Below are 26,772 nucleotides of genomic sequence, written 5' to 3'. Positions count from 1 at the left end.
ATGCAACTCACTGCAAACATCGTTCTGTTCGCTGCCTGTCGATTAAACCCATCAGTTCTGGTTGTGAATTAAACGCAAGAGCTGAAGCATCACAGGCTCTGTGTCAGTTCGGTCCCTGTGTCTGCACGCCGCTGTATGAGCACACAGAATTAAGGGGCTGCTTCCCATGAGCACACTTTCAGTTTGGTAACATAAAGGGAAATGCAGTGTTTCCCTCCACCCGGCTTACTCACGGGCCGGTGCCCTTTCCGGCAGAGGAGCTGTCATAACCAGCAGCTGGCTCAGGCCAGCACAAAAAAACTCCCCGGAAGCCAATAAAAAAGGAAACGAGAGGAGTGCCTCTGATTCATCCCAGTGCCCAGGGCCATTCTGGAGGGAGCAGAGCCTTGCTCAAAGCTGGGCTTGAAAAAACCCCACCATAATCTAGCGTAGCCAATCATACTAGCATCATATAGTCTACTTCACAAGAACGCCAAAATTTTTAAATTCCTGATGGTCATAGTAATCTCACCAAGTCATACCTATATATAAATACATATAAATAGCCTGGGCTGTTACCTACACAGCAAGAAACAAAGTTCAGGGCGTTCAATACACACCCTCCTGGTTACCAGAGCAGAACTTAGATAAGGTTGTGCTGCGTATGGTGTCTCTGAAGCTTGTGCCACAGTCCTGCGAGAAACGCGCTGCCGCTCTGCAAAGGCACTGGGAAATCCAGTAACTTACTTCAATCCAGAAAAAAATGTGCAGGATGAGGCTCTTCACCTTTAAACTCATGGACTGAACTTGAATAAACCACCTCATGGGAGTCAAGGCAATTAACACTTTGCAAGCATGAAATTATATTCTTTTCTCACATCAGGAAGTCCACAGCGAACACAAGGAGCAAAGAAGATCAGTCTTCATTAAAACAAACTATCAGTTATTGGTGTCATTAGTGGTTTCCTGCCTATTGTTCTCTGCCCAATTCTCACAAGCAACCTCAAAATGATATGGTTTTCAACTTGTCAAACTCTCAAGAAAAGCAGAACTGATCAGCAACACTACTGATGACGTTCCTCCTCCAGAAAAGCAAGCCAGCATTCAACTATCTCCTTTCAAACGTCAAGAAGCAGCAGTACAGAAGGCACAAGGTGTCAAGTTTTCACCATTCCTCGCCCTACATCAAGATTTCCATCCCCTGCAAAGATGTCAGACACACTCCTGAATTCACTCACTACAACTATCTTATCCTACCATTGCTTTTTCTATCCACATTTTCATTTTTGCTGCTGCGCTAGAGCACTCCTCGCTATAAAACACGCTGGAGAGGCAAAATTACAAACATCAGTCCCCAACTTGCAGGATTGCAGAAACGCAGAGCTCTGGGCGTGTGAGCAGGACACACACACACTGCATCCATCCCTCCATCCCCAGGGGTTCAAAGAGTGAACGCTCACTGCTGAGAGCTGAAAGTGGAAGAGAGGAAGGAGAGAAGGAGAGAAGGAGAGAAGGAGAGAAGGAGAGAAGGAGAGAAGGAGAGAAGGAGAGAAGGAGAGAAGGAGAGAAGGAGAGAAGGAGAGAAGGAGAGAAGGAGAGAAGGAAGGTGTGTGGAGCAGAAACGGCTCAAGGGCATGCGAAAGAAACGATTCTAGACGGGGAAGTACATGAACGCGCGGTGCAGAGAAGCCGGGGCCGCAGCGCACCGGGGAGGGAGCGGAGGCTCCCGGGGGGGTCAGGACCGCAGGGCGGGGGGCGACACAAAGGCAGGAGCGCGGGGAAGGGGCACATGGGGCGGGGGGTCTGGGCTGCCACTCACCGACCCCGTACTTCTCCCGCTTGGTGGGGATCCAGCGGGCCATGGCGGCGGCTCCCCGGCCGGGTTGTGCCGGGCTCAGCGCGGCCGCTCGCCCAGCGCCGCCCCGCCGAGCCCGGCCCGCTCCGCCATGGCTCCCAAACTTCCCGGCAGCCGCCCAACTTTCCTGCCTCCCCCGCCGCGCCGAGCGGAGGAGAAGGAGGGACGAGGAGGGAGGAAAAAGAGGGAGGGAAGCGGCTCGTCCCCGCCCCGGCGGGGATCACCTGCTCCCGGGCCGGCCCGCCCCGGGGAACCGACCCGCAAGGTGCTAATGGGACACGGGGGAGAGACGCAAACACTATCGGGAACGGGGGAGCTACGGTTAATGGTTCTTATTATCGCTATTGATGTATAAACACGCAGACGTTTTCCCACTGTTAATATAAATACCTTTTTTTTTTTTTTTAAAGTAACTCATTAATAACTAAGAAAACAAAAGGGTTGTTTTAAAAGTTAAAGCAAAACAAATTTCTTTAAGAAGTAGTGTGGTGTAATGTCAACCCAGCTGGGTACTCTGATGTACGAGCCATGCCTCCAGATTAAGGTAGTGGCCTTAAAATACTAAATAACACAATGTAAAAGCAGTGTACGCCAATTATAACTCTTAGAAGAGCAGATGGCAAAATATAAATATATATAATAAATATAAACATATAAAAATAAATATACCATAAATATAAGTATATAAAAATAAATATATAATAAATATAAATATATAATAAGTATGAATAAAATATAAACCTTCCATAATTAGATTTTCAAATTGTAGGTGTTCTTGCTCGGACTGGATGATCTTCTGAGGTCCATTCCAACCCCTGACATTCTGTGATTCTGTGAAAAGTACTTGAACATCTGGAGGAACGGTCACAGGACCGCACTTTGCTAAAGATTCAATGTTCTTGTTCATCAAATTGACTGGATGGCGTAAACCTCCACTTGGCTCCAGCATTGTGAACTGGGACTCAATAAAGTATTTCAGATTGGCGACACAGAGACAGGAGCTGTGCACGTACCTGTGGGGCAGGTTGGACGGTCTGACCAGAACCAGACTGGCTGCTTCTGTAGTTCTGTCGCCGGCAAGTTGTTTGGGATATTCAGCAAGACCTACTACTTCATTAAGCAGTGCCATTGCAAATCAGAGCGGCAGATTCTTTGCAAAGCTTTAGGAGATCCAGGTTCCCCTGAAAGGCAACAAGAACTCTGATAATTCACAATATTGTAAAACCTGTTTAAATGCACTAACGCATGAAAATCTGGGGAGATAATATTTTTTGTTATTTTACATTACGAGTGAGAAGCACTGGGGGTAGCGGCATGGCTCAGCTGTTGTGCTGTCCCAGGCAAATCACTTCATCTCTCTCTGATTCTCAGCCTCCATCCCTCTTGCACGTTCAGCACAGCTTTCCATGCTGCAGACTCTCCCACCTGTGTTTTTAACAAGTTTAATTTGCCTTGATCTTCACTGGCGCCTCTAAGTGCCAGAGTAGTATAAATAAGAATTAATTACCAGTAGCTTGCTCTAACAAATAAACATGTTATTTGCAAGCCAGGATTTTAAACGTAAGGACACCTTATCACTATTGTACAATATACTGGTTTTTAACAATACGTGGTGATCTGTCATCCGTCAAGAATGTGTGGCCCATGCATTTGTCACACACGCAGAGCGTTACTCATCTGGCTGTGATGTGCAGTAACGCTACACCCAGTTTGCAGCAGACGGCCAAACCCTTCTCTAAAATGATGTTTTGATCTTGTCCCAAGGGCTGCTCATGACACAACTGAGAAGCTCTCGGCTCCGTTCAGATGTGCACATGTGATCATGGGAACACTGCGGCTCCGAGGTTAAATATGGACACGGGCTCTTTCAACACTTCAACGGCACCTGAGGCTTCGACGAAATGTAGAACAAGGAAAAAAAGGAAAATATTTGCAAGCTGGAGTTGATTAACTAATTTGTTATTTATAAAACACTAATTCAAGCCAGGCAACCACGATCAGATGTACTGGCACACATCTGAAGTCATTGCTCTTATGCACAAACCCCTATGATTTAGCAGTGCAGAAGAAGCCATGCGGAGCAGCCTGCTGCTTTTCTGCACCCCCTGCATTCCCTTTGGCCCAGGGAACACTCCGTCCATCCCTGGAGAGCTGCTCCAGCAATGCCTGAAGCGTTCACCTTGTAGAAGTTTCAGTGCTTCGAGCTAAACACTCCTCCCCGCAATTCAAGGTGCCATGTGTGTGCCAACATCCAAAATTAGTTAAAACGACCCTGCTTGGAAAGACAAAAACATCTGTTTCTTTTCTGGTTTCTGTTCCATTTACGCTTAGCTGGGGCCTTCTGTAGCATCATCCCAAATACAGAAGAGAAACAGCTTGATGGTGAGTATCTCATAGATGACAAGAGAGGGACTGTGGGATGTGCTTAGACCTGGGGCCAGATTATTAAAGAAGAAAAGTGTTCATGAAGATGCTGAATTGAGTCTTTGAAAGACTATGTGTTTTCTGGCTGCAAAGACCTTTGGCCAGACGTTCTCTAAGAGTCTCGCTGACAGTCTAGAACCTCGATTTTACTTTAAGATTCTCCAGTTTGGAGCTAAGCTGGCTGAGCTGTTGCCAGTATTTTCCAACCCAGGTAAAGCAAATTCTTGGCAGCAAATGAAAAACAGAGGAGAGCATGAAAGATAGAGAGACAAGTAGTAACTAGAGTAGCTGTTTCTGTTACTGAAGTAGGGAAAGTTGGTGAATGATTCATTAAATATAATGATTTGCAAGTCTCAGGGGCACATGAAGGAAGCAATTTCAGCTATCACTGAAAGTAGGTTTTATTTCTGAAAGCATTTTGTTTAGTTTTATAATATTACCGCAGACATTTGTTTCCTTCTGTCTTTCTTTCTTTTAATGCTCAGGTGGTGTTTAACCAGGGCCATTCATGGTGAGCAGTCTGGACTCTGTTCTCTGCCCCAAACAGGAGCAGGACAGATAGTTAAATTCTAATTGAGGCTACATCAGAAATTAACTCAGTTTATACCACATCATGTTACTGATCAGAGCTGGAGGGAATTTGGGTGACTACGGCTCATTCACATTTTTAGTGCACTAAGAAAGTCATTTTACTCCCGGGTCTTTTATTTCATAATGGAAAGAACAGCACATTTGCAAATTATCAGACTGCTGAAGTCAAATCTTTACCTAAACCAAACACTTCAAAGTGTGAAGTTAACAGACTCATTAGAAAGAACCCCATGTCTTGAAAACACTTGTGAAGCACTGACTGCATCTTTTGTGGCCCAACTGGAGATCAAAAAATGTAATTCCAGTGCCCTCCTGTGTCCCAAATAAGAACAACACCGACCTTCACTGAATGAATGGAAAATAAGACTTTTCCCGTGATAGCCCTGAAGAATTCTTCCAGTCACCAGCCTGGATCTTTTATAGGTAGGTTCTGTGCATATACAAACCAAAAAGATGGCACTTGAATCAAGCAGCTTACAAGCCAAAGCAAGATAAAGGACACGGGAACAGGGTGGAGAAACAGATTAAATAGTGAAGCAGTTGTAACACACCAACTAAAAACTACTACCACAACTAAAGCCATCTGTTCATTAATTTAGTAAGTCACTTCCTCTAGCTGATGAGTTATTAGATCTGGTTCAGAATTGGACCAGAATTTCCGATCACCATAACTACAAAAGCAGCAGTGTAAGCTATAAAAGCAATTAAATATGCAAATACACATGTACACCACAAACAGGAGAAAACAGTGGTTTTATCCATCTGCCTGCACATGTTTTATCATGGAATAGTATTTAACATATTATCTGAAAATCTCACAGCCCAGATGAATTTTTAGCTGAATATTTCACTGCACGTTTTCTTACCTAAATAAGGCAAATGCTTGTATGGTAATGTTAGTTAGCTTTGTGACTTACTTTGCATTACGCTATTGTCAGTTCTTTTTGTTGTTCTGTCAATGTAACAGAGATACTTCTAAACAACTTTTCAACGAACCCACTATGTACCTGCCACCCATTTCACTGGCAATCTCTTTTTCTGGATTATTCCACACCAGCAAGGGCAAGCATCCATTAACCAAACCAAAGTTTACAGCTACTACAGCCCACCTATTAATTTTCACATGGAAGTAAGGTATGAGTGACATGTACAGAAGCACTTTCTCCTATTTACAATTAAGAGTAAGCAAAGGACCGTGTAACCAACAGCAGCTCATGCATAGGATAACCTGCCGTTATCCTGCATGGTATTCTAGGCTGACAAGCAGAACATTGGTAAAGAGTCCTTCTGAGAAGACAACTAATAGAGAAGATACTGGATAAATTTGCTGCTTTTGTTTAACAATACCAAAAGCAATTACGTGATGTAAGCGGTAGATTTCCTGTCCAAAACCGATAGATGTCTCAGGGACAGATTTGTAAAGATATTTAGATGCTTAATGATGCTGAAAGGTGCCTAGTAGCACTTTAAAAATCCCTTAAAAGCTAATTCCTGCTGAAATTAATGTAGGAACAGTGCTGGGTACGTCCCCTGGATTTCCTGCATCTCCTCCATCCTCACGGGGCTGAGCTGTTGATTCCAAAACAATTTTGTCCCTGTTGAGTTGGTGTCATAAGGTGCTGAGCAGGGTAATGGTTTGTTAAACAGGTTTATCGCTTTTTCTTAAGATGAATTTTACATGAAATGCAATCATCTCTGTTTTGTGATTTTGTGCAAATATTTCCAAAGCCACCTGACTACTGAAACCTGACTCCTTTTCAATTAAGCAGGAATGGGACTATAACAACCCTTAGGCAGCTTTGAACATTTCTGCCTTGATGTATCCGTAAGTCAGATGAACAGGTTCTGAGTAATCAGTCACTTGGTGTTTCCATTTTAATCGCTTTGTAGTTTTATGTCTGAGTTTATTAAAATTTCAAAGCTTTGCTTGCTTACCCCTCCTCCATCTGCTTCTTTTTAAGGAAAGACAGAAGAATCTTCCTATCTAGTCTGCATTTTATCCAGATGGTGATCTCTCGCTTTGTTCAGGCATGAATTCTACCCATGCAAATCAAAGCATCAATCATACAATCAACTTTTGCATTAGTTGCAAAGCTCGGGAGGATATTTGCTTCATTAGACAATTAGAAAATGTGAGGTGTAACACCACGTCTGCAACACTTAACAGTCCGTTCAATGCTGCAAATGCCAGCGTGATCCATGCCTTCATTTACCAACTGCACCAACTCAATGTGAAAAGGCCAATACCTCCCTCCTGTAACTACTGCTAAGTCCCAAATCCAATATTCCTGAAATGAAACACAATGGGAAATGACACCTCAAGTGGCACAGCATTCAGAGGTCTCACTTGTAAAACTGCTTTTAACTGTCCTCATCATCTATAATTCACTTGAGTCCATTTATTGCTGCCACATGCACTGAGAAAGAGCCTCATGGACTAGCAGCAAATTCAACTCTTCAGCTCATGAATGAACTGGTGCTGGAAGCCAGACTTTATTATTCATTTTAGTAACTCATTCAGTGGTCACAATCCTCAATGGATGTAAACCAACACAGCCACATTGAAAGAAATTGTTTCACCTGCTTTTCACATTTCATGCACCAAATGTTGGTCTCATTAATTTCAGTTGGAGATCATTGATATATTTCAAGTCATGATGCCAAGATCTTTCCCAACAGCTGGATATTGAATCATTTCTACAGAACTATATGGTCATAAGGTTATATTTTTGGCCCCTTTCTAATATTGTTTTCTAGGTAAGCAATTGCATATAGCAGCCCCAGGAATGGTTTGGAGCTGTGAAAGGAAGCACAGAATTCTGCTAAATTTGAACAGCAAAAAAGCATCTCCAGGGCAATAAGTGTTTCATGACACCATTCACACCATGAATATGCCCGAGCCCCCTTGTGCTATCTGATGGAATCATTACTATGGAAATAAATGCTTTGTAGAAATGTATTGCGGATAAAACGCTTAATTTCAATGCCAACATACTGTGGGGTTTATTATGTTATATTGTTCCCATTTACAATGGAAAATTAAACCAGTTTTATAATCAGTGAGATACAGCAGAGCTCAGTTAATTTCCTGATAGAAAAACCAGCTTTGTTATTGCTGCTATTGTGGCATTCTTCACCTAGCCGTAAGAGACATTTCACTGCAAAAGACAAAAGGATAAAGGAGAAGATTACTGAATACATAACTACTCCATATTTACAACACATGGAACAGTGAGGAATCCCAGAATGTCAGGGATTGGAAGGGCCCTGGCAAGCTCATGCAGTGCAATCCCCCCATGGAGCAGGAACACCCAGATGAGGTTACACAGGAAGGTGTCCAGGCGGGTTGGAATGTCTGCACAGAAGGAGACTCCACAACCCCCCTGGGCAGCCTGGGCCAGGCTCTGCCACCCTCACCAGGAACAAGTTTCTTCTCAAATTTAAGTGGAACCTCCTGTGTTCCAATTTGCACCCATTACCCCTTGTCCTATCACTGGTTGTCACCCAGAAGAGCCTGGCTCCATCCTCCTGACACTCCCCCTTTAGATATCTGGAAACATGGATGAGTCCCCCCTCAGTCTCCTCTTGTCCAGCTCCAGAGCCCCAGCTCCCTCAGCCTTTCCTCACCCGGGAGATGCTCCACTCCCTTCAGCATCTTTGTTGCCCTGCGCTGGACTCTCTGCAGCAGTTCCCTGTCCTGCTGGAACTGAGGGGCCACAACTGGACACAATATTCCAGGTGTGGTCTCCCCAGGGCAGAGCAGAGGGGCAGGAGAACCTCTCTGACCTACTGACCACCCCCTTCTAACCCACCCCAGGTACCATTGGCTTCCTGGCCACAAGGGCCCAGTGCTGGCTCATGGTCACCCTGCTGTCCCCAGGACCCCCAGGTCCCTTTCCCCTACGCTGCTCTCTAATAGGTCATTCCCCAACTTATACTGGAACCTGGGGTTGTTCCTACCCAGATTCAAGACTCTACACTTGCCCTTGTTCTATTTCATTACATTTTTCCCTGCCCAACTCTCCAGCCTGTCCAGGTCTCTGGATGGCAGCACAGCCTCTGACGTGTCAGGAAAGCTGTGATCAAAGTTTGTTTTAGCACTGAAAACAGATAGAAAGGTGTTTTACCAACACTTGAGGAGCCGAGAGATTAAGTGAGTAGAAATGCTCAGACTATCTTTAGAAAGATAAGGATTCCAGCAAAATTCTTGCTGTAAGAGCATGAACTGCAAGCAGTGTTAATCAATGAGGGACACATTTTGCTCTAGGCAGTAGTTTAGTATCTTAGACAAACTCTGCTTATTGATGCCAGCGCGAATCCAGGTTGAGTTTTCCGAGGCCAGAACTCTCACCTGGAGCCACAACTGCAATAAAACAATAGGCACCAAGAGACCTGCAAACTCTGAATTCACATTTGACATTTGTGCCAGTAATCCTGCTCCTCCCTCCTTTTCAAGATCATGTGAAAGATGAAGAGGAGGAAGTGCTGGCAGGCATTTTCATTAAAATCACTGGCTAATTCCAAAGTGCCTATTAGCAGAAGCCCTCTTGCAATGCCTGTGGTATCTATCCATCACAGCCAAATCATGAATATCGACTATTTTATATTTAATGTATCTCTTACATCTTTAATGTCTGAAGAGCTTGTTCCCGAAAGTGTCCTCAGCAGGGGGTAGCGTGGTCAGATTTAATCAAAATTTCCAAGGCTGGAAATGAGCTTCCAATAAATCTTCGGACTTGTCTTCAGCAGACTGCAGTCAGTAATTCCTGTTTTAAAGCAGCACTCTTTCCTTCTTCTGCTCCTGGGAAGTCGATATGAAAAGTATTACTACCAAATCAAGCCTCTGATTTTGGCAGACTTTAGCAAAAAGCCAAATCCACCTATTTAAGTTAGAAGCCCTCTGATCTCACAGGAGTTTGATGCCTGCTTGTCTCTACCATCATAGGTAATTATTTCTTCAATAATAAATCAGTGCTGATAGAATGAAAAATCAAATCAATCTTAGAGCTGATGAGCTCAAGCTAATCCTAAGTGCTGCAGCTTCTAGACCTAATCACAAACAACGAAGGCACCCAAGATATTATCCAGATCACACCAAATCTAATATCCAGACACACATTTTGTGGCTGAGATGAATGTCCACTTAGTATTGACCTATAAAGATGTGGATGTGCCTTATTTTGTTACAACAATAAATGTTTATGTGCAGCTCTTCAGAAGTATTAATCTACAGCTTAAGGGTTCTGGATACAGCACATTCTTTGCACCCTCAGTAAAGACAAACCTCCCTATATTTACTTGCTGGGCTTGATTTCTCTGCATAAGCAGCTTAGAGATCTTCATAGGAAATGCTCTGAACAAGCATAAAGTTTGATTACGTGATGTACACTTTATAATAAAAAAATAAAGACTGTATGCTTCTTATGACTCAGTTCTATTTGCACAGGAATAAATGAGCACACAAATGATACATTCATAGCCCTGAGAACTTCTCCATTCATCTAATACTGACTCTTTCAATGAGTTTTATCTTTCTAATTTTTTTCTTCAACTGTCTTATTTCCCTTTTCTCCCATTGAAAAAGAGGAAAGAGACACATTCACAAGATGAAGAACCAACACTGAGAAACAATAGCAATACAATACTAATTTCTCTAGGGTACTGCTTGATGCGTGCAGCCCTGCTGATAACAGACGGTCTTCAGAGCTTTCAATGTCCTCTGTGCACGTCAGTTCTCTCCAGCTTGAAAAAGGCTTTCATTTTTAAACAAAATTTCTTGTAATGTCTCATTCAGTGTTGATTCTCCAGAAGCAGAATCCTCCTCCTGGGAACCCCTCCATTCTAGAAATATAAGTCCTGTGTACTTAGTCCCTTCTTGCCCTCCCTTTCCAACACAAACCTTGCAAAAGGGGCGCAGAGCTTGAACACTCAGGAACATTCACAGACACCCTCTCTGTTGTCGTGATGCTCCCATAGTGCGAGGTTTGTTCTAACAAAGAATCTATTGGATTGTTTCATCCCTCCAGAAAAGCAAAAAACTTTTACGACTGTAATGGGATGGAGAAATCTCAGCTATGGGGAAATGGAGATGAGCACTGAGGGCTGTGGACATCCTAAATCCCTTAGAGTGAGAATTGATGACAAATACATCAGTAAATACCAAAACCAAAGGCAAGTAGGGAGAAGGAAGGCATTAGAAATAATTGATTTTAAAAGGTCTAAGCATACAGCCCTCACGTGGGAGTGGATATTGTGCATAGAAAGTGCTTTGTCTCAGGGGAATCCCTCAAGGTTACTGCAGCCCCAAACGGTTGTGAGAAGGCGCTGTTACCTGCGTTCAGCACTAGATGCCACTGAGAGATCAGCGTGGAAACTGCCAGTGCTGGGCTGGGATGCTCTTCCCTGCAGAATCATACAGCCCTGGACCACTTTCTGAAGAGGCCACAGCCTGGTTTGTGATTTTGCGACCAACAGAGACATAAGAGGAGATAAATGTGCTGTTCCATTATGCTCTCAGTATTTTCTGCGTGAGAACAAAAAGTGCATTTGTGGAGTGACGCTCTGTAAGGATTCTCTGACGCTGTGCACATGAACTACAGCTCAAAACATCTTCGCTTTTCAAAGCCATAAGTCCAAAATTTTAAAAGTGATTGAGTGGCTATTGGATTTTTAAAACCCACACGGAAGACAAACTTCACAGCAATGTATCAAATACCCTCTGTACACCATGCCAACCCTGGTTTAGTTTTGTGTTTTATGTACCACACACCCACCACCAGCACTGTTTCTAACCCCGTCTCTAGCCAGGCCAAGCACCACGTTTTCACTTCTCTGTGCAGTGAGGAAATCCAAGCCACAGTCTATCCCTGCAATGGCAAAACGCAGCTCGGTGACGGGGAGCCCACGGTGACAATGGACCAAGGGACACGATTTCTGCAGCTCAGGAGTGCGCCTGGGCTGACGTCAGATCACTGTTGCCAGGCGTTCAGAAATGTATGCACTGCCTCTAGCAAAGCACAAGCAACCAAGCAAGAAAACTACTTGCTGGCAACTGGTAACTCCCTGTAGTAGGTCAGAAACAGCTTCCCACCGTCCTCCTATTCGGCTGGATTTTAATTAGTGAGTTCAGTACAGCCGTCGAAGAGGAACAGATTGTCACCACTCTGCCCAAGGAATTCAGCCTAAATAAATCTAACACAGCAGCCCAAAAACATTAATTTCTTCATCAAAACTACGCCACGAGAAAGGCAGGAAGACTTGATGATATTGTTGCTTTACTGACATCAAAGACTAATTGGAGTAAGACAAAGTGCTTGATCCAACACCAGCTTCATGGTGGAGGATTAAGCACTGTGGGATTCCAGAATTGGGCACACATCTTTTAATAAGCCTATGCAGTAACAAGTAGAGAGATGACAGCCTTTAGCCTGGGACATTAGTCCAGTCTTGAGATAGAAATTAGAGACACATACTACTTAAGAAATAGAAACCTCACGTAACTGCACAAAAAGGATGGAGCCTTTGGTCCTAAGAGGAAATATGTGCAATTTTTATGGGTGCTCATGTGCAATCTGTAATTACTAGTGCAAAGCCTCCATCAGAAGGCAAATGAGAATGTTGGATGTCAGCTGCAGTAAATCAGCCCCGCTTGCTGCCTTCAGTGCCATCCTGACACCACTCAGGCCTTGGAACGGTTCTCACACCCTCAGATAGAAACCCATCAATTACGGGACTGGCTCTGACTCTTCAGTTTGGTGATTCAGCTCTCTTTGGTTCCGGAGCGTACCAGATGGGATGACTGATGCATCGATAGCAGTTCAATGCCTTGTTTTACGGAGGGAAGGCAGTAGCAGGCCTGATGTGCGATGTTATAGAGCCATCCCCAGCCCTATGAACATAGAAATGCTCGTTTCAGCACTGCAGGGAACAGACTGATCTCGTCTTGCCTGAGCAAAGGGACTCTGCATTCTTTCTTCTAAGATAGAAAAGAAAAATTCATAGGCTACCATAGCTTTTGCCCACTTAGGAAATATCAGATTCATATGCAAGTAATGATGAGAAAATACACTATAGGCAACAATTCTCCCCTGGGCTGGAGTCCCTGTTCTGCGAGGAATCTCCTGCAAAAGACACAAGGCTGTCTACTCATATTGCAGTTGATAGGTTTAATTTCTTCTGCAAGTATTCCAGACTTATTAACAGAACTGCTGGAGCAGTCCAGTATAATTAGGATAAGGTCTTCCAAATGTTGTTCAAAAAAAATCAAGGAGTGAAAAAAGACCAAATTCTTGGTAATACGCTGCCAGAGATGGTACAATTCAGTAAAGCTCTCCTAATGGGAAGAGAATAGCAAGAGTTTATATCACCTGAGTTTTAAACCCCAGGCATCAGTCCTTTCTCATAACACAGCAGAAGGAATGCAGGACAAACCTGGATCACCTTGAGTGGTATAGAAATAAATACCAGCACAGCAAGTCCTGGCAGATAGAGTCCACTTGAGAATTAAGAGGATTTTATACCTAAAAATGTTCCAGCTCTCTATTTACGTCAGTTCTGGCGAGCTTCCTTCTCTAACATTACATAAGATCAATGCATTCCTATGACATACTGTCTCCCCCACAGGCTGCCACAGTTTCACACCAGGATCCCTTCTCCTGCCACCTGCAGAACAAGCATTTCAGAGCCCAACAGAACCAGGTCCTTTCCAGCTCTTTCCCTGTATGCAAAATCCAGCTCAGCAACTTTTCATTAGTTTTCAGGCCACCCCTTCACAATTCTGCTGATTCTCTGGCTTGTGAGGAAAAGGACACGATCACAACCAAAGCATCTGGTACTTTTTTAGTCTAAACTGTGCTGTAGGCTCCATATCTGGTACATTAACTACTGAACCATTGTTTCAGTCAACAAATTCAAGCTGAGAATGTGGCTAAATCTGTAATTAACTAAGTTGCAATAAGTTTTACCTCTCTGATAGAACCTAGGCTGTAAATCCACACTTCAAGTCTTCATATTTCTACATTGCAGAGATTATTTTAGCTCGGATCCCTCCTGCTGCAGATCTCTGCATTCCCTGAAAGATCGGCTGGATTTGTGTCCATCGGGCAGGGCTGTTTTCTGCCTGTGCGCTGGCACTTGGTGGCACTCGAGCTCATCTCTGCGAAAGGAAAGATCCAGATGAATCAGCAGCATTTCACTGTTCATGCAGTTTAAAACAGTTTGCTCTGTAACATCGTTCAATGAGCTCTGAAGTCTGGCTCTGCACTTTCTTCGAAAATAGATGTGCCGTATAATTCTAAGAGAAATGCTACCCACTGACAGTTTACTGCAATCTGCTCCGAAGGCGCCACAGAATTGGGAATTCTCACAACATCAGAGGGAATTGAACAACTTATCTCATTTCCAGTGCCAAAAGTGCAGTGCACACTTCACAGACAAGGAAAAATTATGTCTGCCCTGTTATAATTACCGAAGCTGATCTTCCAATCAGTCTTTAATATTAGCAGGAAGCCTGATAGGTTCTGTCTGGATGCCACATATTCTGCAGGAGTCCATGCATACAAATGAGCTAGCAGCAGGAGCCTGTAAGAATGTGCAAATTGCCATTGAATTATATCCTAAATTATAGTTTTGTTTCGGTTAAATATTACCTTTAGATTTAGGTTAGCAAAATACCTGCCACTTCTTCGGTTTCTTAGAAGAATGATCAAGTCTTGGATGCATAATATGGTCAAAACATCAATTAAAAAAGGCTGAGATTTGAGCATGAAACAGCAAGTACATTGGAACTCTGCTTATAGCAGCACGTCGTGTCAGAGCAGGAATAAATTACAAGGTACACTAAGAAAGTGCCGCCTTTATATGTAAAAATAACTGCAAGCACTGTCTACCAAGTTTGTAATACACAAATTCGCAAGATTTCAGTATTTCTGTTACAGATGGATGGTTTTACATAAAGACAACACACACTCGGGGGGCTATGGAAAGCTCTGTATAATTAAACCCTATGCCGGTGGCTGCCCAGCACAGCAGAGCTGGCACTGCAGCTGGAAGGCAGAGCATCATCTCAAAATCTGCCTTTTAATCCTCTCAAAACTGCTTCTCAGTACTTTTAAAAGCCACCGTCTTTTATGACTATGTGTAAAAGGAGTTTACAGGACTGTTAAAAACCTCAAGAAAATTCAACAGCCTAATAATCTCCTCCTTGCAAGTGCCAAATTGATTCAGCACCATTCAGCAACCGCCGCAGAAAATGTTTGATGACTGTGTGAAGTTACTAACAGGGCGACATGCTGAAAGTGCTGTGCTGAAATCTCTGCCTAGCTGCTTCTTATACACAACAGAACCTTTTAACTCCCTACAGCACAGAATCAGTGAAAAAGAAAAGGGCTTTTCTGGACTAAGTCCCGGGTGAGCAAGGTGGGGACAGGCGCTGCACAAAGTCTCCCATCCTTCACGGGCTAAATAGCACTTTCAGATCCACAGCCACACCGGTGCTATGTCTGAACGCGGTCGCTATCTCCAATTATCATTAAATCGGGAGGGTTAACGAGACAAGACAGCCAGAGCGCGATTGAAAGCTCACTGCAGCAGAGACTGCAGCAAGTGGTGGGACACACCCTGGTGAGATGCAGCACAACACGCTGCCCTTCAGCCTCCATCCTCTGCTGCACAAACCTTAACCCTTTTCAGAGCAAACTGCCTCAAAAACTGTGCAGTACTCGAGCTAGAAACGTAGGATATACGTGATCTGTATTCACTATAGATATCCTCTGTCCTCACAACAGAGTTTCGATATATATGTGTGGGGGTATGTGTGTAAAGAGTATTTTAGTTAGTTGTTTTTCACTTGGGAAGCGCTTGCCGCAGAGGACGGGGCTTGCAAACGCCTGCCTGAGAATTTTAATTCCTGGCTCTTCACTGCACAGATCCACTACAAGGCAAGCGTGACAAACCCACCTGTGTTATATGGTAAACTGAGGCACAGGTTCCACACCAATTCTCTTAGAGGCTTTGATTACACTTTGGATGAAAAGTCAGCAATTTGTAAATCCAGGTCAACGTCAGCAAACACTTTCAGTGAGAAGAACGAAGGAAACATTTTCTAAAGGAATGCCTTCAACTTTTAATTTCAAAATTGACCTGAATTTCTTTCCAAGATCAAAATTTCATCTGTGTGAGACTACTAAACAAATCAATCCATTAAACAGCATGATTTATCTTGGACTGCTGTTCTTCTTTGCTACTTGAATAAAGCTGCTGTAAACGGATCTGAGGAAACTCAGACCAAACATTTTGCAGTTCACCTACTCTAGGTTGTCACTGGCTTGCAAGAGAGCTGCTGTAGACAAGAAATGAGAGCAGTCCCAGAGGTCAGACCTATTTGAATTTGGGAAGAGCCGAATGAGCATTATCCTTGCTCCCCTGTGAAGGGCAGCCCAGATTCTGAGCCGGAGAGCAAAGATCCCCTGGGACTTTATTAATGACTATGCAGCATGGACAAGGGGATGCGCTGCAGAACCATAGGGCTTGCTGTTCTGTTTCCAAGCCTACATTTCTGCCTTCCTCCCATCCCTCATCACAAGTAGCTGTTAACAGACTGACTGCCTGAAGCTGCAGAGAAGAAAAGAAAATCAAGACAAAATATAGCACGGTGTGGAGGAAAGCAGTGAAATGTGTCCAGTTATAGAGGAAAGGGGAAAAAAAGAAAAAACAGATGCCCTGGGAAAATGCAAACAAGAATGACATTGAGACTTTATGCATTAGCCAGGCACATGCACCTAACAGAGAAAACGATGTTCTTTTGTATTCGCATCACTGTCTAAACCTCCCATTAACAGAAATAGAAATCTGACAGTAGCTTGTCAGTGCTCTGGCTGGTCTGTGGCAGCTCCAGGGCTGGTACGTACTGTCTCGCTGCTGACAGCCGACGCGTTGAATCCTTCTCTCTGCGGTCAGAATGAAAATAAAGAACAGTGGCTTCTGCTAAGCAGGTGGGTTTGATTCTCCCTTACACGCAGGTGATTTAGCAGTGATTCAGTCAAGCCACAGCACTCACTGGTGGGTATAAAGACATACATATATGTGAGAACCATCTAACCCCAAACAGAAATGTCTACATTATACACCACTGGTTCTACCTAGTGGAAAAAATAAGGGGGGGAGGGCAGGGAGAAGAGATCAAGCAGGAAAGAAAAAAGAGAGCAGTTATTTTGGAAAGAGGAGAGTTGCTTGGATTATTGACAGGCGGGATACATAAGGTCAGCTTGTTTGCTGTTATCTGCCAATGCACAAGTGTCATGTTCCGCTGTCACTGTTGATTGCTGGACAACTCAACGGGCACCTCTGAGACACCACGGCCAGGCTGGACAAAAAGGATCGTGTGGAAGACACGAGGTCAAATCCCTCTTGAGCCCATCCTTGCGAAACTCTCTTTGGCTAAAATAGAGGTAAAGGAAGCAGGATTTGGCACATGGTGACTTGCTACTAAAAATTTAGATCCTATCAGGTGATTCTCAGTTTTTCATGTGACATTTTATAACCTCTCAATAGTCTTGTGGTCCAATATCCCCTTTAAAAATCACAGGATCTACAAAAAGTTCAGGCTGAAATGCGATGTATACTGGAATATAACAGTTCAAAGCAGTTGTGATTGAGAACATTAGCAGGCTGGTAAGAAAAAGACAAGCCTCTGTTCCTCAAAAGCTTTTCCTTTCATGTTTGTTATCCCACCTGTTATTAAAATAAAGATCCATCACAGCTACAGACTCAGAGTTCTCTCCATACAACAGCTTCTGCCACTGTTTTGCATTTCAAAAGAACGCGTCTGTTATAAATGCGAAAGAGTAAACCACAGGAAGAGTTAGCTGTGGAAAAGAGAGGAGGATTCTCTGTGGGAACCTGCGCTTGTACAGTTCCTCCTACAGAACTTCCACAAATCTACTGCATTCTCACCATTTTAGCATCACCTTACCTTGACATGCAAGGACCTTATTAAAATGTCACACCTGGGAACGTCAATAAGTGACTAAAGAGAGACATACTGACAAAAATACAACGTACACTTCTGCAGAAATCATGATTGTAGTATATTAAAAGATCCCCTGAATTGCTCATCTCCATCACAACTGCATTGAGCCAACACTGCTTCCACCTGGGCCCTTCAGGATGGTAATCAGGCAAAATAATGAGTTAATTGCTTTGTCAGTGTATATTAGGGCACTGTGTCCACTGATACCGATCAATGAAGATGGGCTAAAGTAGGCTTTTCTGACATTCCATTCTTTTTGCCTTGTTCAGAACAGAATAGTAAGGAAAGCTGAACAAATTTCTGGGCGTGCCAGCATCACCTCATAAAACGATCTTTAAAAGAAAAGTGTTCTAGCAAAAGGTTGAGTGAACAGGTCATTTTGGAAACCAGAGAGCTGAGATGCAGGGAGACACTGTTTTATTTTTAAATCCCATTTGCATGCGAAATCGCAGCTCACAGCCACATCTGCTGAACCCACACCAGCAGTTGCCCTTGCAATGTGATCTCCAGATTTTACAAACCAGCCCATTGATTAGCTGCAGGGCTGCAGGACAGGATCCTGTTTATTGATTTATTTGAGCCTGGAGCAGCACAATCAATGAACATCGGCAAATGATTGATAGGGGAAAAGCAGCAATAATCTAATATGGAAGATGACTTCCGTGCACAAACACTACTAATCAGATTGGCCTTCATGACTACCTGGAATGAAATTCAACCTTAGATATGATTCCAAGTTACTAGAAAGACTGCAAGTGATTATGTTCTAGACAGCTTCCTTCTTGACATTATATATTATTACTACTATGGAGGTACATAGAGTCTAATCCTAAACCGGGAAAACATAATGTGAGATACTGAATAGCTCTTAAAATAAAAGCAAGATAAAGTGGTCTGAAAAGCAGCAGTCTAAACTGGACTGAAATACTCCAATAAGAAGTTGTTGAAGGAAACAGGATAATCAAATAGCTACAACAGGGGTCTGCTGGTAGAAAATTCTGGATTTTATTCCCAGCTCGTGGAAGGGAAGGCATAATTAGAGCAGCCTCAGAACCCCTTGATTATGTTTTATTCTCAGGGCAGGAAGGTAGACCAGTAATTAGGCCACTACGTGTGAGAAATGAACTGAGAGTCATGACATGCGAGGGGTATTTCTCAAGGTCTAACTGCGCAGCCGTCATTTTAGAGCAGAGGATAACACGTCGTAACCCTGGCTTACCTTTCTGTGGAGCAGAGACGAGAGCATGGGCAAGTTTTGTTACCCGTGGATTCGTAGCTCTTAAAACAAATAGCAGCACAAATGCACTAATGACATTACTCGATGTCTGATATTGGGCCTTATTCTGCTGTCTTTCCAATCAATGGCAAAATTCCTCCTGGATGCAAAGGTGGCAGATTGGGCTCATTAAATTTTGAGTAAATTCACAGCAGTAAGCTCAGCATGATCCTCTCTCCTCAGCTATTGTTCATGCTGTAATCGGGCATATCCATCACACACTTTGCATCTGTCTGCGGCCCCTTTCCCTCGCCCAAACCTCATCCCTTAGTCTGCACGAACAATGGATGTGATGACCCTCTAAGTCTCTTTCATATGAGGTAACTACAAATGGGAATATGCCTTTGTTCATAACGTATATTACAGAATGGACAAGGCTGAGGTTAACATATGGCATTTGCTAATGGTCCCTCCTATCCCACATCTCTCATAGGCAGATAATTTAATAGAGCTGATGTCTATATCCCTTAACAAATTGAATTAAAAATGTTGCAGCAGCTGCACACGTAATAGAATCTACATGCTCTTCAGCAACCTGCTTTATTATGGGATGAGGTTTTAGGCAGTAATAGATGGTGCATAAGCAAAGATGCACAGAATTTGGGGCAGCAGGCAAGACAACACCTGCCATTCACTATAATACCATATATAATAATAGTTACATGCACTTACCCTGTCTCTGTGACGAATGTAGCTACCTGCCCATTTGTCTTCTCTCATTTTTTTATTAGAACTATTACTAATATATCACAAGAACAGGGTGTTTCTGGGATAACAATGTAACTCAATTCAGGCTGCTGCTCTCCCATGGACATCCTCAGAAAATCACTTAAAGCCATTACTACAGAGACCTTCAAGAGTACAAAATCCCTACAAGATGCATTGTGGGACTCACAGGAATAAAAGGCTGTTACATGACTAGCTCTGTTTGAAAGTCCATCAATATTTGTGCCATTTCCAGCTACTAAACAGAGAATGCTGTTCCATTACAGACACGTGTGTACAGGAGATATAGGCACTAAAGTTTTGTGAAGTTCAGACACTACCAAAATGGGAGCCAGCTGGTTCATGCCCTGATGAAAAGTGTTCATGACCAGTTTCACATTATTTTCTAAAGTCAGTCTCATGCTTACACATCTCTTTAAACTGGGACACACATGACAGTTTTTTCCAAGCTATACTGCCAATATAACACCAGATTCACAGAGATGTAAGAAAGAAGAATATACTTGTTATACCCAAGTAATAACAGATCCTCTATGATAGAGTCCAGCAAATTTCTTCTTGCTACAACTTCAGCTAATACGTGGTCAGCCTGTCCTTACAACAGCTTGTAACCAAGTCTACTACCTGCTGATGCACCTGTTTCATAAACCATTTTACTGTGGTCTGTAAGTGAAGCTGCACACTCGTGCATTTTCCTCCCTTCTTCAAAGCCTCCAGGACAACAAAGAGCTGGCATAAATAATTCACAATATGTTACCAAGAAAAGCAGCAAAGCTGCAGCACTCACCCATCATCTTAGACGCCAGTGATGTGACTCGCAAGTGTGAGATCTCGAAAACACTGTGGTTGGAATGGTCTCATCCTTTGGAAAACCAGAAGACGACCTGTCTGAAATAAAACCAATCATGCTGAGTCTCTGCTCTTTGTGTTTATTTCTTGCTATGACAATACCAAACCGAAAGATTTAGCCAGTGCCCCAAAGGAATGGAAAGTTATTGTTTCTACATCCTTGTCCCATTTCCAGACCTCTCATCCCATAAAGTGTGAGGGTCAGGATGTTAAAGGGTACATATAACCCCCCACTCCCACATAGTTGATCATATAGGAACTGTTGCATAACAAAGGATGTTATGCACAAAGAATCCTCAGATCCCAACAGAACAGAAAGCTTTTTCTAAGTTGGGCTGACAGTGACTAGAATAAACATGGCCTGTTCCACCCCTGCTCACATCTGCCTGTTTTGCCACCCAAGTGCACTGGGCATTCCAGGGATTTTGAGGAGGCCCATCTGCAATTCCCCAGCCCAGAAGGCGGTTCAGTCTGGACACACGAGCACTTTCAACACATGGCCCGGCCAAACCTCGCAGATCTCCATCTCTATTAGTGGCTGCAGCAAGGGCTCAGATGGCAGATATTTATTCCAATTATTCATGGGATGGCAAGCCAATTTTGTGCCTTGTTAAGGAAATTACTCCTTTAATAGGATGGTTTACATATCTGGTATACTAGCCTGGGGAAATAAGAGTTTTCATTTTGCACATGACCGTTCCGAATGCTGACAGAATGCAGAAAAGACACAGCCAGCATTTTCCATTTGGAAAAGCTACTGATCAGATTCTTAAGCAGAACAAATAATCAAATGTATTAACATAAGACACTAACAAAAATGTCCTCGTTTGGGTTTCACTTGGCAGTGGTGTAATTTTGGAGCAATTCAAGAGAAGCCATTAAATAAATGACTGTGGTCCTTATAATAAGGAAATGCAATAGGACCACCTTTAGAAAACATTGCCAATACCACTTTAATGTTCTTTAACTGATAATTAGGCAGGACAATTCAAATCTCCTTTGAAGATAACTGATTAGTATTTGTGATGCATCTTGAGATCTGTAGATTAAGAGCTCCAGAATAAGATAATGCTTTACTCTATTATTAGTCAATTAAACATACAGAAACACACATCGAAATTAAATAGCTGGAAAAACCTTGATGCTTCCTCACCCCTTTGTTTTCCTCCATCCTTTAAATCTATTTCTTTGATAGACAATTACATTTCAAGAGCCTGGTCCTCAATACTCCTTTTTAGCTCCGCAAAGTGCATTAGGAACAATCTGCCCATTAGCTACCAGAGAAGATTCATGGGCATCAGTTCAAAATGTTCTAAATCAGTTTACAAAGCTCAGAGACTTTGATGTTAAGTGTGGGAGGAAGACAGAGACACACAGGGAAGGGAAGACCGGCAGCCTTCCTACACACACCCCTTATTCGTTTGAGTAATCCCCTCAAAGCTACTCAAATGAAATCCTGAAGCCTGACACAACTGATGTTACAGGCAGACAGATGCTTCTGTCTACATAAATAACTTTATGAAAATTGCAGGCCTTGACAAAAAGATTTCCTAATTCCAAGCCTCCACTCCAACCCTCTTGTTTTTCTACAAGAAAAATAATTTCATTACGTAACATCCGCATACCCCTCAAGACGTGCGGCGAGGAACGGCTGAGCTAAAAACAGGTTTGAAAAGGGAAACAATAAGTACGTGAGCACATTCTGGAACACAGGCTGAGAAAAAGGAAAAGGTTTTTCCTGCATCTGACCAGCAGTTCATGGGCAATCAGGATTTCAGAGCTCAGAAACAAGTGCTTAAGTTCTTACCCTTCTAGCAAGTCAGCCACTGACAAGTATTGCTATTTCAGGAGGCCAAGACCCTTCCTTTAATACATTCCTACCTGGCACTGCAGATATTAACTGGCACTAACGTCTGGAAAGGACAAACAGTGAAATGTGGATGGAAGTTTTATTCTGTGCCAGCTGTCAGTATTCAGTCAGCAGCCCCAAGCCCCGGTCCCTGTGAAACAAGCACAGCTCTGCACCAGGATTCATCTCTCACCTTCCTATTTTCCTCCAGAGCATCCTCCCCAAAGCTGCACATTTTTGAGTTATTTTTTGCGATTTTTACCGAGATGTTCTGCAGCAATCTCTGAGGAAAAGGAATAGGTTGTAGAGCAGGCACAGAGAGCTTTATTGCTGCCTATTCCAGCAAAGCACACACACAAAAATCATGTTTCCTCCGCCCCAGCTCTTCTTCCAAGAAATGTCTGCCCGATGGATAATCATTGCTGATTCAATGCCCAGGAGGGCTCCTTTAAAGAAGAAAATTGCTGCTGCATCCACTGCATTCATCAAATATTATTGCTGCTCTCTAGAGGAACAGGAAGATCCATTACCAAAGAAGAAATAGATTCAGCATCACCTTATGGTAGCTACAGTGATAAATTTTAATTTTAAAGCAATGCCTGCTTTTGGTTGGGACCCAGAACGGGGCGGGGGGGGGAAACGAGAGAGCAAGCGGGATACAAGTCAGGCTGGAGGAGAAGAGCGGTGCGAGCCGTCTCCATCAGTCTCACTGCGGGAGAGGAGGGAGGGCTGGGAAGTTCAAGAGGAGGAGCGGGCGCTGCAGGGGTGACTCAGCATCCTTCTGCGGCAAAAAGGGAGGATGGCAGCACCATCACCCTCCCCGGCTGCCAGCACAGGGCCTGTCCGTCCCCAGCACCCACAGCCACGGGAGAGAGCCCCCGGGATGCCAGACCCCCTCCCATGGACCACTGCTCTCCCCCACCCTAAAATCTCCCTGCAAATACCGGCAAGATCTGCAGCTCCCCCCGCAACCATCGCCTTCCCTAAGCACCCATGGAGCCTGTTCCCTTGGGAGAGCAGCAGCAAAGCTGCAAAAGTCCCATCCATCTCCCCCCTGCCACCCAGAGAGCCCCCGCTCCCTCCCGCCGAGCTGCAGAGATGCTGTTAACGCTGTTGTATTTGCCTCCCACGCACTGGGAGCAGCAGAGCAGCCGATTCCCCTTCCTCTCCTGCACCCCATCTAATCATCACATAGCTACAAAACGCTGACTTTAATAGCTGCCACAGCACAGAAAAGGAAAAAATAAGCAGCAAATAGTACGGCATGTCCAGACCCACACAATTAAGGCTGCTCCTACAGGACATATGTATGAAGGTACATGTGGGAAGGGAATCGCGTGCTTTGTTCTGACGGTCCCCAAGAGTTGCTCAGTGTGCAAGGGCAGGGAGAACTTCATCCCCTCATGCTGACCAGTGGGGAACTGGGCTCTCCCCACTGCAGAACTGGTCCCAGTTCCTGTGGGAGAAGCACTTGCTGGTCGCAAACGCCATCTTGCAAGCTGGTACTTGGCGAAGGCTTCAGGGATGTGAGGGAGGCCATTTGCTCGTGTTTTGCAAGGTTTGTCTTGATTTCCTACCTGTTTCTATCCTTCCTTTCTATTCCTTATTTAACACCTTTCTCTCGGGTGTTGTTGATTTTTTGGGAGTGGTAAATGGCCTGTTTTCTCCCCACTCCCATCCCCACCAAATTTTACCTATCCCCTTCTCTCAGAATGCTGAGGGAAAAAAAATCCCTGGGAGAAAGCTGTTCTGATCCCATAGACACCCATCGTTGCACCATTTTTGGCTACTCTGGGGGGAGTTTTTTGTGGTATAATCCACAAACACTGCCTATTGGCATGAAGTCTGGAGTCGATAAGGCCACTGAAAACTTGTTGATTTTATGGAAACCAGGGCAAAGCAGGCATTGCTGCTGAATGGGAAAGGGGAGACCGGCTCTCACTGATTCTTTTCTTGCTTGCAGCAGTTGGGCTTCTGGCCAAAGGCAGCCTGGGCCATGGTAGCTCCTCCTCTATGCGGGACTCTCCTCCTCTCTCCCTCCCTTCTCCTCTCCTTTGAAAGTTGGTGCAGTGTTGAACTTTTGCCAGAAACCGGACCTGCTGCAGAAGCAGCAGCTTTGCAGAGGGAGGAGGAACGAGGCAGAACGAGTAAAGCTTTCTCTAAACTCCCCTCGACAGCAGCCACTCAAACAATCCCTTCCCCCTCTGCTTCCAGCAAGACTTTATCATCTGTAAATTCCCACTACAGGGAACGCAGCGCAGGGTCCTACCATCGCATCCCTGTGGTGACGGGGCAGGGGACACTGCCCAGAGCAAATACAAGAGAGTTTGCTCCCTCCTCTTCCTTTTGCAAAAGGTCAAATCCTCCTTCACCACATCCCATCCCTTCCTAAGGATGCACAGAGAAACTTCACTGAGGTTTTCCCCTCGGGCTGCACCTTCCCCTGTTGCTATCCCGACACACCAGTCCTAGGCACTTATTAAACCTCACGTGGGCAGATTCCATCTCCATCCCTGAAAAGTCAAAAACATAAAAAGTCCTGCTCCCTTTGAGCCCTAAATTGCAGCACCATGGGGTAAATTCCCAGCAGGAGGTGCTGGAGGAGCACACAGCACCAAACCACCGCAGTCTTCCCTTGGGGACCTGCACATCCAGGATTAACCCACCCTGCAGCCTTGTCCCTTGTGCCCGGCGTTTCTCAGTGCACTGCAGGCTGCAGGCTGCTCCAAGGCGTGGAAAGCCTTCCAAAGGAATGATTTAGGTCAGATTATATGGATAGTAATTCTGCCCCTCAAGGCAAGCCCTAGATGCAGTCGCGCAGTCTTGGCCAGCCTCAATGAAACCTGCAATGCGTTGGGTTGTTTTTTCCCCTCTGAACACAGCACCATCAAACCTTGGGGCCACTGGACTCAATACGTTGCCTTCTGTCTTACTATAATAAATAACTCCCCCCTTTCTCTTTCCTCCTCCTTAGCTATCCCACACATATGCAGCTCGAGGAAACAGCCCAAAAATGCACCTTCACCTCCCTCTGACTCTGCTGTGCCTGCAAATAAAGGCATTTGCTTCCTACTGGCTGTGCAGTGCTGCAGGAGCAGCTGCTTCCAGGGCTGCAAACTGGCCCCACAGCTTCTCTTTCCCCAGCAAAATCTGCAGACTCACAGCATCTGATCAGTTCCCTGCACATCTGATCTCCAGACTTACCGGTCCTAACCCAAACTTCCAATGTTACCAGATTTTACAATTGTATTAGTTATAGAAACAACACAGCTTGTGCCGCTTCACCTTTGCTCAGATTAGTGGAAACAAGAGCCCTGCCACGCTTGAATCAATACAACAGGAGCATCCCAGTTACACATGTCCCAAAATGTTGTGGATAATACGACAATTCCCACCTCACTGCAAACAAACACCTTTTACGCTGCTGCCCTGCTCTATTATTCCACAGTGCAGGCTGCTGCATTGAAAGGTGAGACATGACCTTTCATGTTTGGCTTCGGTATTTGAAATACGCTTATTATAGCTTCACAAACATCCTCTTACAGATTCCATCAACAGAAGCAGAAAAATGAGATAAAAGGTTATATATATATCTGGCTACCTCATCTTTCCTAATCCCGTCTACTCAGAGCTATTCTCTACGAGCGCTTTATCCTACCTCATAATAAACGTCCAGGTTATTCTCCTTGAAACGCAAAGTTGATGCCGTTTCTAGTCAGTTCTGATGGCTGCGTTTGTGAATCAGCAGACCCTTGAAGATTTATCCCCTTTTTTACTGTGGAGACCTAGAAACTGCATTTCTTTCAGCTGCTGCAGGAATTTCATCCCAATTGCAATGGACCAGCTCGGTAACCCAAGTTAATTACTGGGGCCAGTGTATGTGCGTATTTCACCATTTCTGCTGCTGTAACACTTAAAACCATCTGCTCAACAGCCACAACACCCCTTGGAGATTCTGGAGTAGCTAAAGCAAATGACTGAGTAGCTTTTGGCAACGCCAAATATAAAGACTGAGGCTGGCTAGTTACAGATGCTAAGTGCTGCTGAAGTTATTTCAAGAGCACATTTCTCTTATACAAAAGCCACATTCATGCTGTGAGTTTTTACTAACCTGCGGGCTTTTAAAACACCTAAAATAGTGACAATGCAAGTGCTGGAAATACTAGAACTGAAAGTCCTTAAGGTCCAGATCTCCA

At 44.2% G+C, this 26,772-nt stretch overlaps 1 protein-coding gene and 1 long non-coding RNA gene across 11 annotated transcripts in view; one reads left to right on the top strand and one right to left on the bottom strand.

Moving 5' to 3' along the window:
• DOCK5 (dedicator of cytokinesis 5) overlaps nt 1-16,898 on the bottom strand; it is a 91,584-nt gene extending 74,686 nt beyond the window's left edge. For 3 of the 7 annotated variants that reach the window (XR_010468010.1, XR_010468011.1, XM_065041017.1), the window contains exon 1: nt 2,576-2,784. Coding sequence is in view for 2 of the 7 variants with exons in the window: in XM_065041017.1 (XP_064897089.1) it covers nt 2,576-2,783 (208 nt within the window). In the remaining 5 variants the exon portion in view is untranslated. Of the gene's footprint in view, nt 1-1,798; nt 2,016-2,575; nt 2,785-2,847; nt 3,016-3,117; nt 3,247-9,472; nt 9,654-11,180; nt 11,373-13,812; nt 14,004-16,755 lie in introns of those variants that run through there. The other 4 variants (XM_065041020.1, XM_021280887.2, XM_065041021.1 and 1 more) reach the window with 4 other exon arrangements.
• On the top strand, nt 1,364-9,218 carry LOC135576351 (uncharacterized). Of its 4 annotated transcripts, none has more exons than XR_010468053.1 (3): nt 1,364-1,585; nt 3,599-4,216; nt 6,811-9,218. It is a non-coding gene; the product is annotated as an uncharacterized LOC135576351 (long non-coding RNA). The 4 variants fall into 4 exon arrangements; XR_010468054.1 differs by having other exon boundaries at nt 3,599-5,272; XR_010468052.1 differs by lacking the exon at nt 6,811-9,218 and adding an exon at nt 5,817-6,781 and having other exon boundaries at nt 3,599-5,272.
• Nucleotides 16,899-26,772: the final 9,874 nt, after the last annotated feature.

This window comes from Columba livia, chromosome 25 (assembly GCF_036013475.1).
Source record: "Columba livia isolate bColLiv1 breed racing homer chromosome 25, bColLiv1.pat.W.v2, whole genome shotgun sequence".
Classification (NCBI taxonomy): domain Eukaryota; kingdom Metazoa; phylum Chordata; class Aves; order Columbiformes; family Columbidae; genus Columba; species Columba livia.
The sequence above is the reverse complement of the archived record's forward strand: the minus strand, read 5'-3'. Positions and strand labels throughout refer to the sequence as shown.